This window comes from Rhagoletis pomonella, unplaced genomic scaffold, assembly GCF_013731165.1.
Source record: "Rhagoletis pomonella isolate Grant_MI unplaced genomic scaffold, Rhpom_1.0 Rhpom_scaffold_00005, whole genome shotgun sequence".
Taxonomy (NCBI): domain Eukaryota; kingdom Metazoa; phylum Arthropoda; class Insecta; order Diptera; family Tephritidae; genus Rhagoletis; species Rhagoletis pomonella.
In genome coordinates this window covers 70,374,028-70,387,413 of record NW_023458559.1, presented here as the reverse complement: position 1 = coordinate 70,387,413, position 13,386 = coordinate 70,374,028, and the positions used below count along the sequence as shown (strand labels likewise).

Genomic DNA, 13,386 nt, shown 5'->3' with positions numbered 1-13,386 from the left:
TAGCTTTTTAAGCAAGTAGCATCTCTTTTCAAAAAAAAAAACATGTGTGACAAATTTTATACAAAGAAATGCCAACAAACATACTCACATACTCGCTTACAAAATTTCGCCTACCAAATTTTATTGTTGTGTATATATTATTAGTAGCATTTCATTAAAATCCTAAAATGGTGGCAAGTCCCGTCAAAAACATTTTCAAAATAGACGCAGCTTTCGAAAACCCTCACTCGTTGGATACCCACATCAGAATATTTGAATTAACTGGTTAATTAAATTAATTTTAAATTTATAAAGAGGTGGCCGCTCCCCTTAAAAATATTTTTAAAATAAAGCCATTGAAAATCTCTTTCGTTTGATACCTGTATTAAAATATATTGCTTAACATGTTATCAAAATTGATTTTGACTCTTTGTACAGGTGGCACCGCTCTATTTTCGAAATAAATTGCTTTTATTCTCCTTTTGTTTTACACCCACATTGTTGTGATATCTATTTAGCTTAATAATTCATCGATTAAAGGTTTGAAAAAGGTGGCAACTTTCTTTAAAAACAGGTAATAAATAGCCTATCTGTGTGGTAACTTTTATTGAAAAACGATCAGCTGTTTTAGCGTTAAAGAGCAACAAACTTACCCACTCACTCATTCAAAAACATTCACATTTTTAATATAAGTAGGATGAATGCTATGAATCTCGGTAGTTAGCTAAAAGCATAAGCAGACGGCAGCGTTGATCTGGATCAACTCGGGAATTAACTGCAGTTAATCCGGATTAAGTCCGAGTTAATTCGGATCAACGCTGCCTTCTGTTTAAGCTTTTAGATGAAAAGTATACATCAGTTCATGATTGGACAATAGGTATTCAATAAATAATAAAAATATAAACTATGTACATACAAATTTAGCCTAAAATACTAAAAAAAACTTGTAATTATCTACATATGTAAATTTTTGGGGTACATATATGATTGATACCCAACAAGCATTTCAGTAAACGTTTTTAAAAATAACTTAAATTAAGTTTGCTATAATAAGCGTTAAATAAGCATTTTTAATATTAAGCTTATTAAAAGTTTTTTCAAATAAACCTTTAATAAGTTTTGAGAGCGAATGTTTATAAATAACTTAAAATTATAAATGAAATGTAAATGCCAACGACATGAAGTAGTAAATATAAAATTTTTTCAATCGTAAGTGACGTGTTTACGTTTTTTAAAATATATTATTAAAAGAAAAAATTAAATAAAACCAATGCGGTAAAACAAGAAAATCCAATCCAGGACCCGCTGCGTTAATCGGTGGAGCATTCGAGTCTTAAAATGATGAGTGCCCCTTATCCTTTCTTAGTTTAACATTCAATTAAAAATGTATTAAATTTTTTTCAGAAAAGTTCATCAATGAGAATGGCGGCGATGAAGCGGAATATATAACGGGTGATTTTTTAAGAGCTTGATAACTTTTTTTTTAAAAAAAACGCATAAAATTTGCAAAATCTCATCGGTTCTTTATTTGAAACGTTAGATTGGTCCATGACATTTACTTTTTGAAGATAATTTCATTTAAATGTTGACCGCGGCTGCGTCTTAGGTGGTCCATTCGGAAAGTCCAATTTTGGGCAACTTTTTCGAGCATTTCGGCCGGAATAGCCCGAATTTCTTCGGAAATGTTGTCTTCCAAAGCTGGAATAGTTGCTGGCTTATTTCTGTAGACTTTAGACTTGACGTAGCCCCACAAAAAATAGTCTAAAGGCGTCAAATCGCATGATCTTGGTGGCCAACTTACCGGTCCATTTCTTGAGATGAATTGTTCTCCGAAGTTTTCCCTCAAAATGGCCATAGAATCGCGAGCTGTGTGGCATGTAGCGCCATCTTGTTGAAACCACATGTCAACCAAGTTCAGTTCTTCCATTTTTGGCAACAAAAAGTTTGTTAGCATCGAACGATAGCGATCGCCATTCACCGTAACGTTGCGTCCAACAGCATCTTTGAAAAAATACGGTCCAATGATTCCACCAGCGTACAAACCACACCAAACAGTGCATTTTTCGGGATGCATGGGCAGTTCTTGAACGGCTTCTGGTTGCTCTTCACTCCAAATGCGGCAATTTTGCTTATTTACGAAGCCATTCAACCAGAAATGAGCCTCATCGCTGAACAAAATTTGTCGATAAAAAAGCGGATTTTCTGCCAACTTTTCTAGGGCCCATTCACTGAAAATTCGACGTTGTGGCAGATCGTCGGCTTCAGTTCTTGCACGAGCTGTATTTTATACGGTTTTACACCAAGATCTTTGCGTAAAATCTTCCATGTGGTCGAATAACACAAACCCAATTGCTGCGAACGGCGACGAATCGACATTTCACGGTCTTCAGCAACACTCTCAGAAACAGACGCAATATTCTCTTCTGTACGCACTGTACGCATTCGTGTGGTTGGTTTAATGTCCAATAAAGTAAACTGAGTGCGAAACTTGGTCACAATCGCATTAATTGTTTGCTCACTTGGTCGATTATGTAGACCATAAATCGGACGTAAAGCGCGAAACACATTTCGAACCGAACACTGATTTTGGTAATAAAATTCAATGATTTGCAAGCGTTGCTCGTTAGTAAGTCTATTCATGATGAAATTTCAAAGCATACTGAGCATCTTTCTCTTTGACACCATGTCTGAAATCCCACGTGATCTGTCAAATACTAATGCATGAAAATCCTAACCTCAAAAAAATCACCCGTTAGCTGCATCGATGTCGCTTTTCCAATTTGCCAATAACCGCAAGTAATTGAAAGCACGCAACAAGATGTAATAATTAACTTTTTTATGTTTAATTTGTATGTGTTATTGTGAATTTGTATGCTAAAATGTCTATTCCCTATTTATATTTTCGCGACTGTAGATGAGTCCGCCGAAAATTCGCATTTCGTTTAGTTTCTAGATGTTAAGCAATCTATGTATGAGTTTTTAATGAAATATCTTTAAATAAAGGGTTATAAAAATGTTTATAAAAAGCTTTCTTTTGAAAATTTTTAGTAAGTTTATATTCATACGCTTATAAAAAACTTTTTTTGAACCTTTATTATAAGTTTACACTTTTACGCTTATAAAAAGCTTTCTTTTGAACATTTATTACAAGTTTATATTTCTACGCTAATAACCAATGTTCCTTTTCGATTATATTACGCTTACTTTCAAGCGTTTTATAAACAAAAAATCAACGTTTTGTAAGCTTAATGTTTATAATTGAAAACTTAAAAAAAACTTTCTTTAAGTTTATTTTGCTTGTTGGGTAGCTTCTTTTGAAAAACAGGCTCCATGTGTGTACGTTAGGCATATTCACTCAAAGTAGTTCAAGTGTTTCCGGAACATACCGTAAAGAACAAAGGTAATAATTAGTATGTTGAAGATTAACAAATTAAAAAATATTATTTTTCTATATTTTCAGGCATTGTTATCACCAATCGTAATAGTACACTTTCAGTTAACTTCACGTGTATAGAAGAGCAGCCGCCGGAAAGCCGCCAAATAAAACATTCATTCAATGCGAAAAACTAATTTGGATACTTTTCGCACTTATTCACGCTACAAAATTTTGAAATCGTAGCACATCACAACATAAACCGCAATGAGTTTAAACTTCATGATTATAGCCTTATAATCAGCAATGATTTGTATAAATGGCATAAGTAAAAGTTTAAAATATGTTATCGTTTTCAACCGCACGAATTTATTCAAAAAACGTTACGCGACCGCACGCGAGCAGGAATGAAAAAGAACTGAAAGTGATTTGGAAACGAAAAATAATGCAAGTAATATACGAAAAAAAAAAATGAAAAAGCGCACTGAACAAATACCGCCATACAAACAATGAGGAAGGGGTTGATGGATGGACGTATTTACATATATTTACACATGTATCTATGTACATACATATATGACGTATAAGTAACCACAGATTGTTTGGAGAAGCATATACATATATACATATAAATATGTATAATAACGATAATAAAGGGTTACAAATCTAGCGGGGTTGGGCCGAATTTCTCTCTACTTGTAATAAGTATTACACTATTAGTTTTCCGACCAGAGAAGAATGGGATGCAGGACTGCCAGTAGCAGAGGGAGGTATATCCATTTACATTGATGGCTCAAAGATGGAACAAGGAACCGGACCCGGTGTCTACTCAAAAGATCTGTAGATCAACTGGTTCTTTCGTCTGCCGAACGATTGCAGTGTCTTCCAAGCATAGAAAGGGCGGCTAGTCTTTTACTTCGTAGTAGGGTTCGAGAAGATCAGGCCACTATCTTGTCTATAGTCAAGCAGAACTGAAGGCTGAAATCGGCCTTCGGAAGCTGCCGTGATGAGGATAAGGCAGAGTCAATTGACCACTTTACGTGTCAACAGTCGAAGCGCCTCAAGCACTTGGGTTCTCGCTTCTTCAATAGTCTGGGCGAGATAGCGGAGGTACAACTGTAAGATCTCCTCGTTTAGTAGAATAATGCTATAAAACTAAGAGCTTAGCTATTCTCCCGGTTATGGGTACGTGTCTTCTCCTGAAACTCGCTTGAGGAGGGCACTCACAATGGACAGTTCTGGCTCCGAGTGAAAATTTGTTATATTCTATACATACATACATACATGTAACTTAACCTAACTACATATTACACTAAGCTTTCGAGTGTAAAAGCATTGTGATAAAGAACTCTTGTTATTCTCTAAAGATAGGTATTGAAAAAAACCATGTTCTTATATGAGCATGCGAAGCCAGCGTTAGTTTCGTCTAACCATCATTAAGGCATCTATTTATGAGTTTGGGGATTTTTTTGGTATTATCTGCATCGCTCATGTGAGTATACTCTCAGTATGGTCCTACATTAGTTTAGTCTGCAATGGCCTGTTAGAATTCCCCTGATGATCTTTATGTTATTCTTTGTTAAGCTCAGATATCCCTTAAAACGATCCTTAAACGTAATATTTACGTTCCTATAAGTTCCAGGAGCGCTCTGGAAGCTTGTTCCTCGTGTTTGGCCAGGGTAAAGAGGGCGCGCTTTCTTATGCCGTAGAAGGGCTCTGGAACGGCCTATTAAATCGACGTTTCCTTCTTTGTAAGCCATTTTTCACTCGTTCCTACCGGATCGGAATTTACGTTGCTACGAGGGTATTTTTATTGCCTCCACAGATACTGCTGGCTTCCGACTTGCAAACTTTGTTTCAGGCAAGTGGTTTATTGCAAGTGGCGAAGGTATGCGGAGAAAAAGCTATCTGACTCCCAGCGGTGGTTTAGCCACGCTATTTTTGCGCCAACGGTGTACAAGTCCCGTTCTAAGCTAGTCTGCTAATAATTTGGTCCACAATCCGTGACTATGGAGGTAGATTTTGCGACAGAAGTGTTGAGGTTTCTTGCAGTGAAAAAGTTTGAAAGATCCAAGAGATGGTCAGTAAATTGACCGCAAAGTCTGTCCATGTTAGGGTCGGTTGCCATTCGCATGTAAGCTGACTCCAGCTGGTGGTGGAAGGAGTTTGGTCATGTAGCGTCTTGGTGAGTGCGTCGCTTTGTTTAGTTCTTGGCGTTACGAAATTTAACTCATGATTGATGTTCACACAGATTCAGCTGGTAATCCACCCTTTCTTTCAAACTGAAAGCGATGAGTCCAAGGGATCTATTCTATATTGCGATTCGAAAAGCAAATTATTAGGATTCGAATACTTGGTTTTATGAATTTGTATTAGTCCATGCCGCCTTTCGAATTGTAATGCAGAGTAAACCCATAGGACTTCTTAGCAAAGGGTCGCATGCCTTCGGTAGGTAAAATGCGACTAGAACCGTTCTATCAAAAGATCAACGTAGGGTCAGCTCCCAGCTGGTTGATGTGTTTATGACGTTCAATGCTTTGCATGTTTAGATGCTTAGTCAGGCTGTCGAAGAGAAAAATGTGCACAGCACGATGCTTTAGAAGCAGTTCTTAGTAGGGTGCTACAGCCGCGGGCTCCCGAACAGACTCCTGCTTGCCGCAGAGCCCCCGCCTAGGCACGTCAGCAGGCATCTATATGAACTAAGGGACGAAGTCCACAGGTTCATAAAACAGCCTCCGGACCCGATATCATGCCGACAGGACCTAAACGGCATTTACAGGTAGTCGGTCTCGACTTGTGAATGGAGTAGGAGTTGGAGTTGCACACTTATTAGGTCTCACGTTAGTTAAGCTTGACGACAACGACTGAGGGACAAGCCGATCTAAGTTGCCCCTCCAACAACAATAACAATGGGCAAATGTTCCCACGCCAGTCGGGTATACTTAACCGTAACGCCCCAAATTCAAACCTTGTCATGGTGCGTTACTCCAGCATCCCTACCTAAAACTATTTGGAGAATTTGTATGCTGTTACAAAGACAACAATTGTTTGCCTTGTAAATTTTCCCCACCCTGAAAATATTAAACAAGAGTCGAACGGAGGACTATAATTTCATAACCGCTACGCCACGCACAAGCATAGACTCTTAAGCGGACGAAAAAATTAAGAGGCGTATAACGAACGCAAATGAGATACAAAATATTTTGCATATTAAATAAATGGAAACAGTAAATGTCGAAATAATCAACAAGAGTACACAACACACATAAATTTTTATACTATATACATATTTATGTATATATGTACACTTGCAGCAAAATTAATATACTCGTTTTACTTTTAAAAATTTTGACTATATTTCTTTAGATTATTTTATGTTTAATTTTTTCTTATAAAAGCCTAGGTAGTTATACAACAAACATCATACAAATCCGCTTTTCAAATTTTGAACAAAAATTATAAGAATTCGATAAATTTTCACAAAATTTTCAAACATTCTATTCAGAGTTTTTAGAAAAGTTTCTGGTATGCAGTTTGGTAGCCCATTCAATTTTAGTATAATAAAGTGCAAGTTTCAATTGGCTACAAAATACAGTTAAATTCTGAATAAAAAGCCTAAAAATTTGTCGAATTTTTATAATTTTGGTATAAAGTTTGAAAAGAGGATTTATATGATGTTTGTTGTATAACTACCTAGGCTTTTACAAAAAATATTACACTTAAAGTAAACCATGGAAATATAGACAAAACTCTTCTAAGTAAGGCGAGTCTATTATTTCTGCCGCCAGTGTATGTACAAATATTCATATACATATATGTATATATGTATGCAGATATTTTACATTAATACAATGTGATAAAATTATTTTAGTCAGCAGAACAATGCAAATGCTTTGCAGTGAAAACAAAAGTGCGCACTCGATTTATTTTAAGTAAATCAAACAAAAGCATAAAGCGCAAACATATGAAGGTGGGCAGTAGGCGGGTGGGTGATATGTAAGGCGAACATTCAACCCTCTCTAGCGCTATTATATTATATATTGTCTATGTACAATTGTATGCCAATATTTATGTATGTAGGTTAAAGTGTTTGTGTTCGCGCCCCGCTGTTTGGGGGTGTGTTGGCGTGCGCATCATATTCATGTCTCTATTTGCGCCCTATACACAAAACGAATGTGTATACATATGTATGTACAATAGGGTGGTTAAAAAAAAAAAATTAAGTCGGCATTTTAATGCTGTCACCCTTTAGGATTGGTCTATATCGAAACAATACTTCCTGTTTTTTCTCATTTTGAAATCAAAAAATATTTATTCAGTTTTCCATGTATTTTATATGGCGAAAAAAACAATTTCTCGTAGAAATGGTATAGAATTCTTGATTCTCTTCAGGTGACTTCTAATAATAATACGCAACTGTTTATTTTAGCATTTTTTTAGTACTAACGATTTTTTATGGGTCCCCTATTGCAGTTTTTTGGGCGCCCTATAAAAATAGTCCATATTAAAAAATTGTTAAATAAACAAGTGGGTATTATTATTGGAAGTCTTCTGAAAACAAGAGTTTTGCGATCGATAGAAAAATTGATTTTCAAGAATTCTATATCCACCATTTTTACGCAAAAAAAAAATTGTTCCATATAAAGTAAAGCGAAAATTTTATACCAAAAAATGTTATTTGTTCCATATAAAATAAATGGAAAATTTTAATTTCAAAAAAAAAAAAAAAACAAGGTTGAACTTTATTTCGTATGGAACACCCCGGAGGTAATTTAAAATTCGGACTTAATTTTTTTTTTTGCCCACCCTAATATACTTACATTTCCACATATGTATGTATATATTTATAAGTATTTAGTTGTTAGCATGCACTATTCCAATGTTGGCGGTCAATGCTTTTCCTGCACTGGGCCCATTCAAACATATCTCAAGTGCTGTTTTTGTTTGCTTTCTCCTTTCTTTTGCTTTTATTTCATAAACATAGACCTTCCGCCATTTGCCTTCCTTTTGTTGCACTGTATGATGCCTCGTGTAGCACGTGCTCCAATGACGCATAGCCATGCTTTGAACGATTTGTTTATATCTAGCTGCAGTTTGCAGATTGCAGACGATTTGTGGACAGTGGTATGAATTGTTGTTTATGATAAAAAAAAAATTATGTGGATGAAACTGTTAAGTTTTTCTATTATTCCAATAGAAAGCTATTTTTAAGCTTAGAATAGTTGATTTATCTACAGGTGCGAACTATTCCCAAAAGTTCGAGGCTGTATGGACTAGTTTGGGAAAGACCAGTTCGTAACTAGTTGTGAGAAAGAACCGCCTATTCGGGGTTTTTAGATAATTATACCAATTTAAAAGTACGAAAGAGCTCAGTTCGCAACCATTTGGGAAAGAACGATTTGGTGATATTCCTATATACACTTGGGATCAGCTAATTAAGCCAGCACCATTTTGATAAATTATGACTATTTTTCTTTTGTTTATTTTATGTTAATTACTTTTTATTTATAAAAGTCTAGCTCATTATAAAACAAACACCATATAAATCCTCATTTCAAACTTTGTGCAAAAATTATAAAAACTCTGCAAAGTATCAGCTTAATTTGCAACCTTTTTAGTAATATTTAATTCTAGGGCAAGAATGTGCAAGTGTTAAGTTGCTAAGAATTGCATTTCCAATATTTTTTTTCTGACTGCATGACGCATTTTTCCATACAAAAAAAAAAAACGTCGAATACATATGTGCATACATATCGTTAGTATAGCATGGAAAAGGCGTATCTCACATCGTTGCTGAAATACAAAAAGCCGCAGTTAACTAAAAATCAAAAATTCACTTCTTGGTTGATTTATGATGCATTTCATCGAATTATAAGTCCCCACATCGTTTAATGCAATTAAAAATTTTATTAGTTATGTTTTTTTTTGCATTTCAGCGAAGATGTGAGATACGCCCTTACCTTCCTATACTAACGATATGTATGTATGTAAGTATTTACTTATGTACTAGGGTGTACGATTATTCGTCCAGTACACTGATTTTCGAGTTATTTGAAAAATTGAAATTTGTAAAAAAAAGGTTCCAGATCATGAAAGAAAAAAAAACGGATAAACCAGTTTTTTTTTTCATACAGTGGAAATAATTATGTGGTATCAAGGTACATTGAACAGGTAGTATCAGTAGAGCCGCTGATTTGATTTATTTTCAAATTATTTGGTCTCGAAAATGTCAAATATTTTTAATTTTTTCTCACAAAAATTCTGAATTGTTAAAATCCATTTGCATGTGAAACCTTTTTCCATACAAAACAAGCGATTGAATAGCAGCTTTTGGAACGTTCGCCCAACTCAGCAGCACAACCGCTGATTACTGGCCCTTGTAAAGGATGGATCAATGCTTCGAGAAGCAAACAAATTCACTAGGAAAGAAAGTTGCAACAATTTTTATTTTTTCCAATTTCAATTTTTTATTTTTTATAATTTTTTGTATTTCACATGGCACGCTTTGATTTAGAAGAAAAAATTCAGAACAGTTTTTGACACTTTCGATACCAGAAGCAACAACAAAATACACGCAAATGTTGTTTTTGCTCTACTGATACTACCTGTTTAATGTGCCTTGTGTGGTATGAAGTCATGACCAAAAATTATCAAAAGTTAACGGTAAAGAATGCTTTTACTTAGAAAAGAGCAAAGCAAAAAAGTACAAACGTCTTTTAGATCAAAAGCAAAACAAATAAAAATCCGTTAAAAATCCACGTTTGGTCTTATTTTAGGCCTTTTTTTAATACTTTAATGCGTTTTCTTCTGAGTTTTCGGTTTAGTCTCGGTATCAAAAAATTTTTTAAATGGCAGTCGCCCCTCTCCAGACAATAGCAAACCCCTGACTGTACTTTTAACATGAAAGCGCTCCTTCGGAGGTGGAGTGAAAGTGTTGATCTCGCTATTTGTGTCACAACATCAAAAAGCAGAACATGAATTGGTTGAGAAGCTCGGCCAAACACTTAGAAACCGTTTAAGCATTAATTTATTGGAATCAAATATGATATACTGTTCATCCCCAAATAACCTAAGATATAATTGTAAAACTGTTTAGGGATTTCCCTTAAACTGGAAAATGCCTTGAAAGCATAGAAAATCTCAAAACTCTTATTGAGGTGAAGATTTGTATCAAATGAAAAAACCGGCTAGCACCGGCGGGAGTCGAGTACATCACAACAGCTTTCCCCTGTATACCGACATGTGGAAATTAGTAGTCATACAGGTCCATCCACTTCCTATTTATCTTTCCCATTATACAGATAATGTTGTGCACCAACGCTCGACCTTGTAATAACAAAATTCTAGTCGCGCAATCCTATTAGCCGCGTCGTATCCTGGATTCGTCGTGATGCTGTTGTTGTTTGTAACACACAAATTCTCCATAGAGTTTTAGGGAATGACGCTGAAGTGACAGCCCTTGGCCAGATATGAATCTGAATCCGTCCGTTTACGTAGACCCGCCTACCGTGGTAACGTCTCGTCGTCACAGCTTGACCAGATAGGTGTGTGACGATTCCAAATTAGTTTAAAGTACCTAGTCACGCTTTCCAAGCAACGTCCGGACTTCACGAACTCACGCTGGATTTAGCTTGCTCTGAGCTCTCGATTGTTGGAACTATAACTTTCATGTAAGACTTGCTGGTTCCAATCGATTTCATTTAATACGTTGAACAATATTTCTCCAAAAAAATGCAAATTACCATTATTTTTAGCTAAACAGTAATAATATACTTGTATATGTTAGAGAATTATAAAAAAGAAACTTATTTGCAACTAAAATTTTTTTTAACATTTTGTATACATAATTATGTATGTATGTACATATTTACGTCTTTAACAGTCCAAGCGTGCATACCTATTACAACAAACGCATGATATATTCTTGCTCCGCGCGCTGTACTGCTGCTGCATAACAGCCAATGCGAATTATTTTTGCCTATAAAGCAATTAATCGCCCAGCTGTGGTATATTAAAGATTTTCGCTCGATGATCCTCCGATACTGTCAACAAGATGTTTTCATGTGGATTATAACACATTTCATAGATTTCCGCCATATGTCCCTCGAGGGTAAATTTGCGTGCGCCAGAACGCGCATCAAAAGCAATCACATTGCCATCCATTGTAGCTGCCATGAGCGTATGATCACTGAGCCACTTCAGCCTAGAGGACAATAACATTAAAATTGTGTCAAAATGTATGCTCTTGATTTGCATACCGGGTTATGCCACCTTGAAATTTATTTGAATTGTCACCTTCTACAAAGGTGTGATCGCATAATGTCCGCATATTATACTTTGTATAATCCCAAATTGCTATTTGTCCTTGCAATGTACCACTGGCAACTATTTTAAGGTCATTGGAAGGCGGAAATGCTAAATATTCTACTGAACCATCAGCCTCTACAGCACCCACCGGACCACTATTTGTGCAGAAAACAATTTTACCTGTGCAATTTGAAAATAGGTATTATATGTACATATGTACATATGTATATAAATTTATATCATTATATTTTTATACATCATTATATTTCTACGAACCATCTGCTGCTCCGGCGGCGTAAAACGGTGAGTCCTTTTCACACGCCACCGACAATACAACCGTTTGCTGCGCCATTGGATTTTGTGCATCTACTTCCATGACCACTGTGCAACTCTTTAGATCCCACAGCTTGACTGCACCATTTGTATAGCCAACAAAGAGCCTCTTTCCATCACCGGTCAAATCGGCTACACCGCAACGCACACCTTCTCCAGGTAGTATTTTACAATCGCCTGAGGGTATACGCCAGACGTACACTTCACCATTTTCACTGCCCGCCATTAGGACATTAGCAGCACGATGCCAACACATCCAAGTCATATCGCCCATCGAGAATTCCCACACCTTGCGCAAGGTTAACTGTGGACCAGACTCACTCTCTTGCAACTTGTGTACAAATAATTCGCCCGCCATATCGCCGGTGGCTAGATAAGTGCCATCGTAACTGAAATGGACATCAGTGACGGTGTCTTTATGTTCCGTAATTTCAAGCATCACTTCGCAAGTGTTTATATTCCAAACATATGCGCGATCATCTTCACCGCCAGTAGCAGCCAGCGGCCGAGTAGGATGTAATGAACAACCAAATACAGCCGATTTATGCTTCATGAATGTTAGTATGGCGTCATCACGTTCTGGCGACTGCGAAAATCTGCCCTCCGTGTTTTCTTCTACATCAGAAAGATAGCCATAACGCGCTTCCAACTCTTCCATGGTGATTTCCTCCATTTCCAATTCGTCGTCATCGGGTGGCACATCATTGGCGAAGATTATCTCTTCAGCGTCATCATCTTCAATTTCGTTTACACGTGGTGGTGTATTTTCACGCATTTTAAACGGCTACTAGTTTAGCGGAGGGTATATATATGCACAAAAACTAACTTTTCTTATTCTTTCACGATTTTCTTCGAATTAATAAATAGAATGTGACACAAAAAAGAAGTTTCATGAATGTCGCACGAAATAGTCGCCCCAACAAAAACGTCACACGTGTAAAAATCAGCTGATGAGCCGGCTGGGTTGCATGCCGAAAACAACTATTTCGAGCTGTGTTTAGTGCACAGCGTTGTGAGTGCTGCCAAGTTAGAGATATTATGGAGATTGACAGCTGAATCCCGCCATTTAATTTGCATATGCAACCAAAGGCACGAGCGTGATTTTCACTTATTTTTTGTTTAATAAATTATGATTAAATGTGTTGAAATTAAAAGAATAAAAAAGTTATAACGAATATAATAAAGTGTAAAGTGAAGGTGAATGTAAAAACGTATTAATGAAGTGGCTGCTGTAAGGTGAATATAAGGGATTAGTGTATGTTAATTTCTGAATTTTACAGAAAGGCATATTTTCAAACAAATTTCTAAATAAATTACTGGCCGAAAATTACAAAAGTAGGTGTTCAAATAATGTGTAGACAAAGGATGTTGCGAATGTGGAATTTTAGACATCC

General features: G+C 36.1%; 1 protein-coding gene across 2 annotated transcripts; it reads right to left on the bottom strand.

The window, feature by feature from the left end:
• Positions 1–11,341: 11,341 nt before the first annotated feature.
• LOC118739463 (angio-associated migratory cell protein-like) lies at positions 11,342–12,930 on the bottom strand. 2 transcript variants are annotated; one of them, XM_036470816.1, is made up of 3 exons: positions 11,936–12,767; positions 11,611–11,839; positions 11,342–11,555 (listed from the first exon to the last, which is right to left on the bottom strand). In XM_036470816.1, the coding sequence occupies exons 1-3, from the start codon at positions 12,765–12,767 to the stop codon at positions 11,342–11,344; spliced, it is 1,275 nt and encodes a 424-aa protein (XP_036326709.1). The 2 variants fall into 2 exon arrangements, with proteins under 2 accessions (XP_036326709.1, XP_036326710.1); XM_036470817.1 differs by having other exon boundaries at positions 11,475–11,555; positions 11,648–11,839; positions 11,936–12,930.
• Positions 12,931–13,386: the final 456 nt, after the last annotated feature.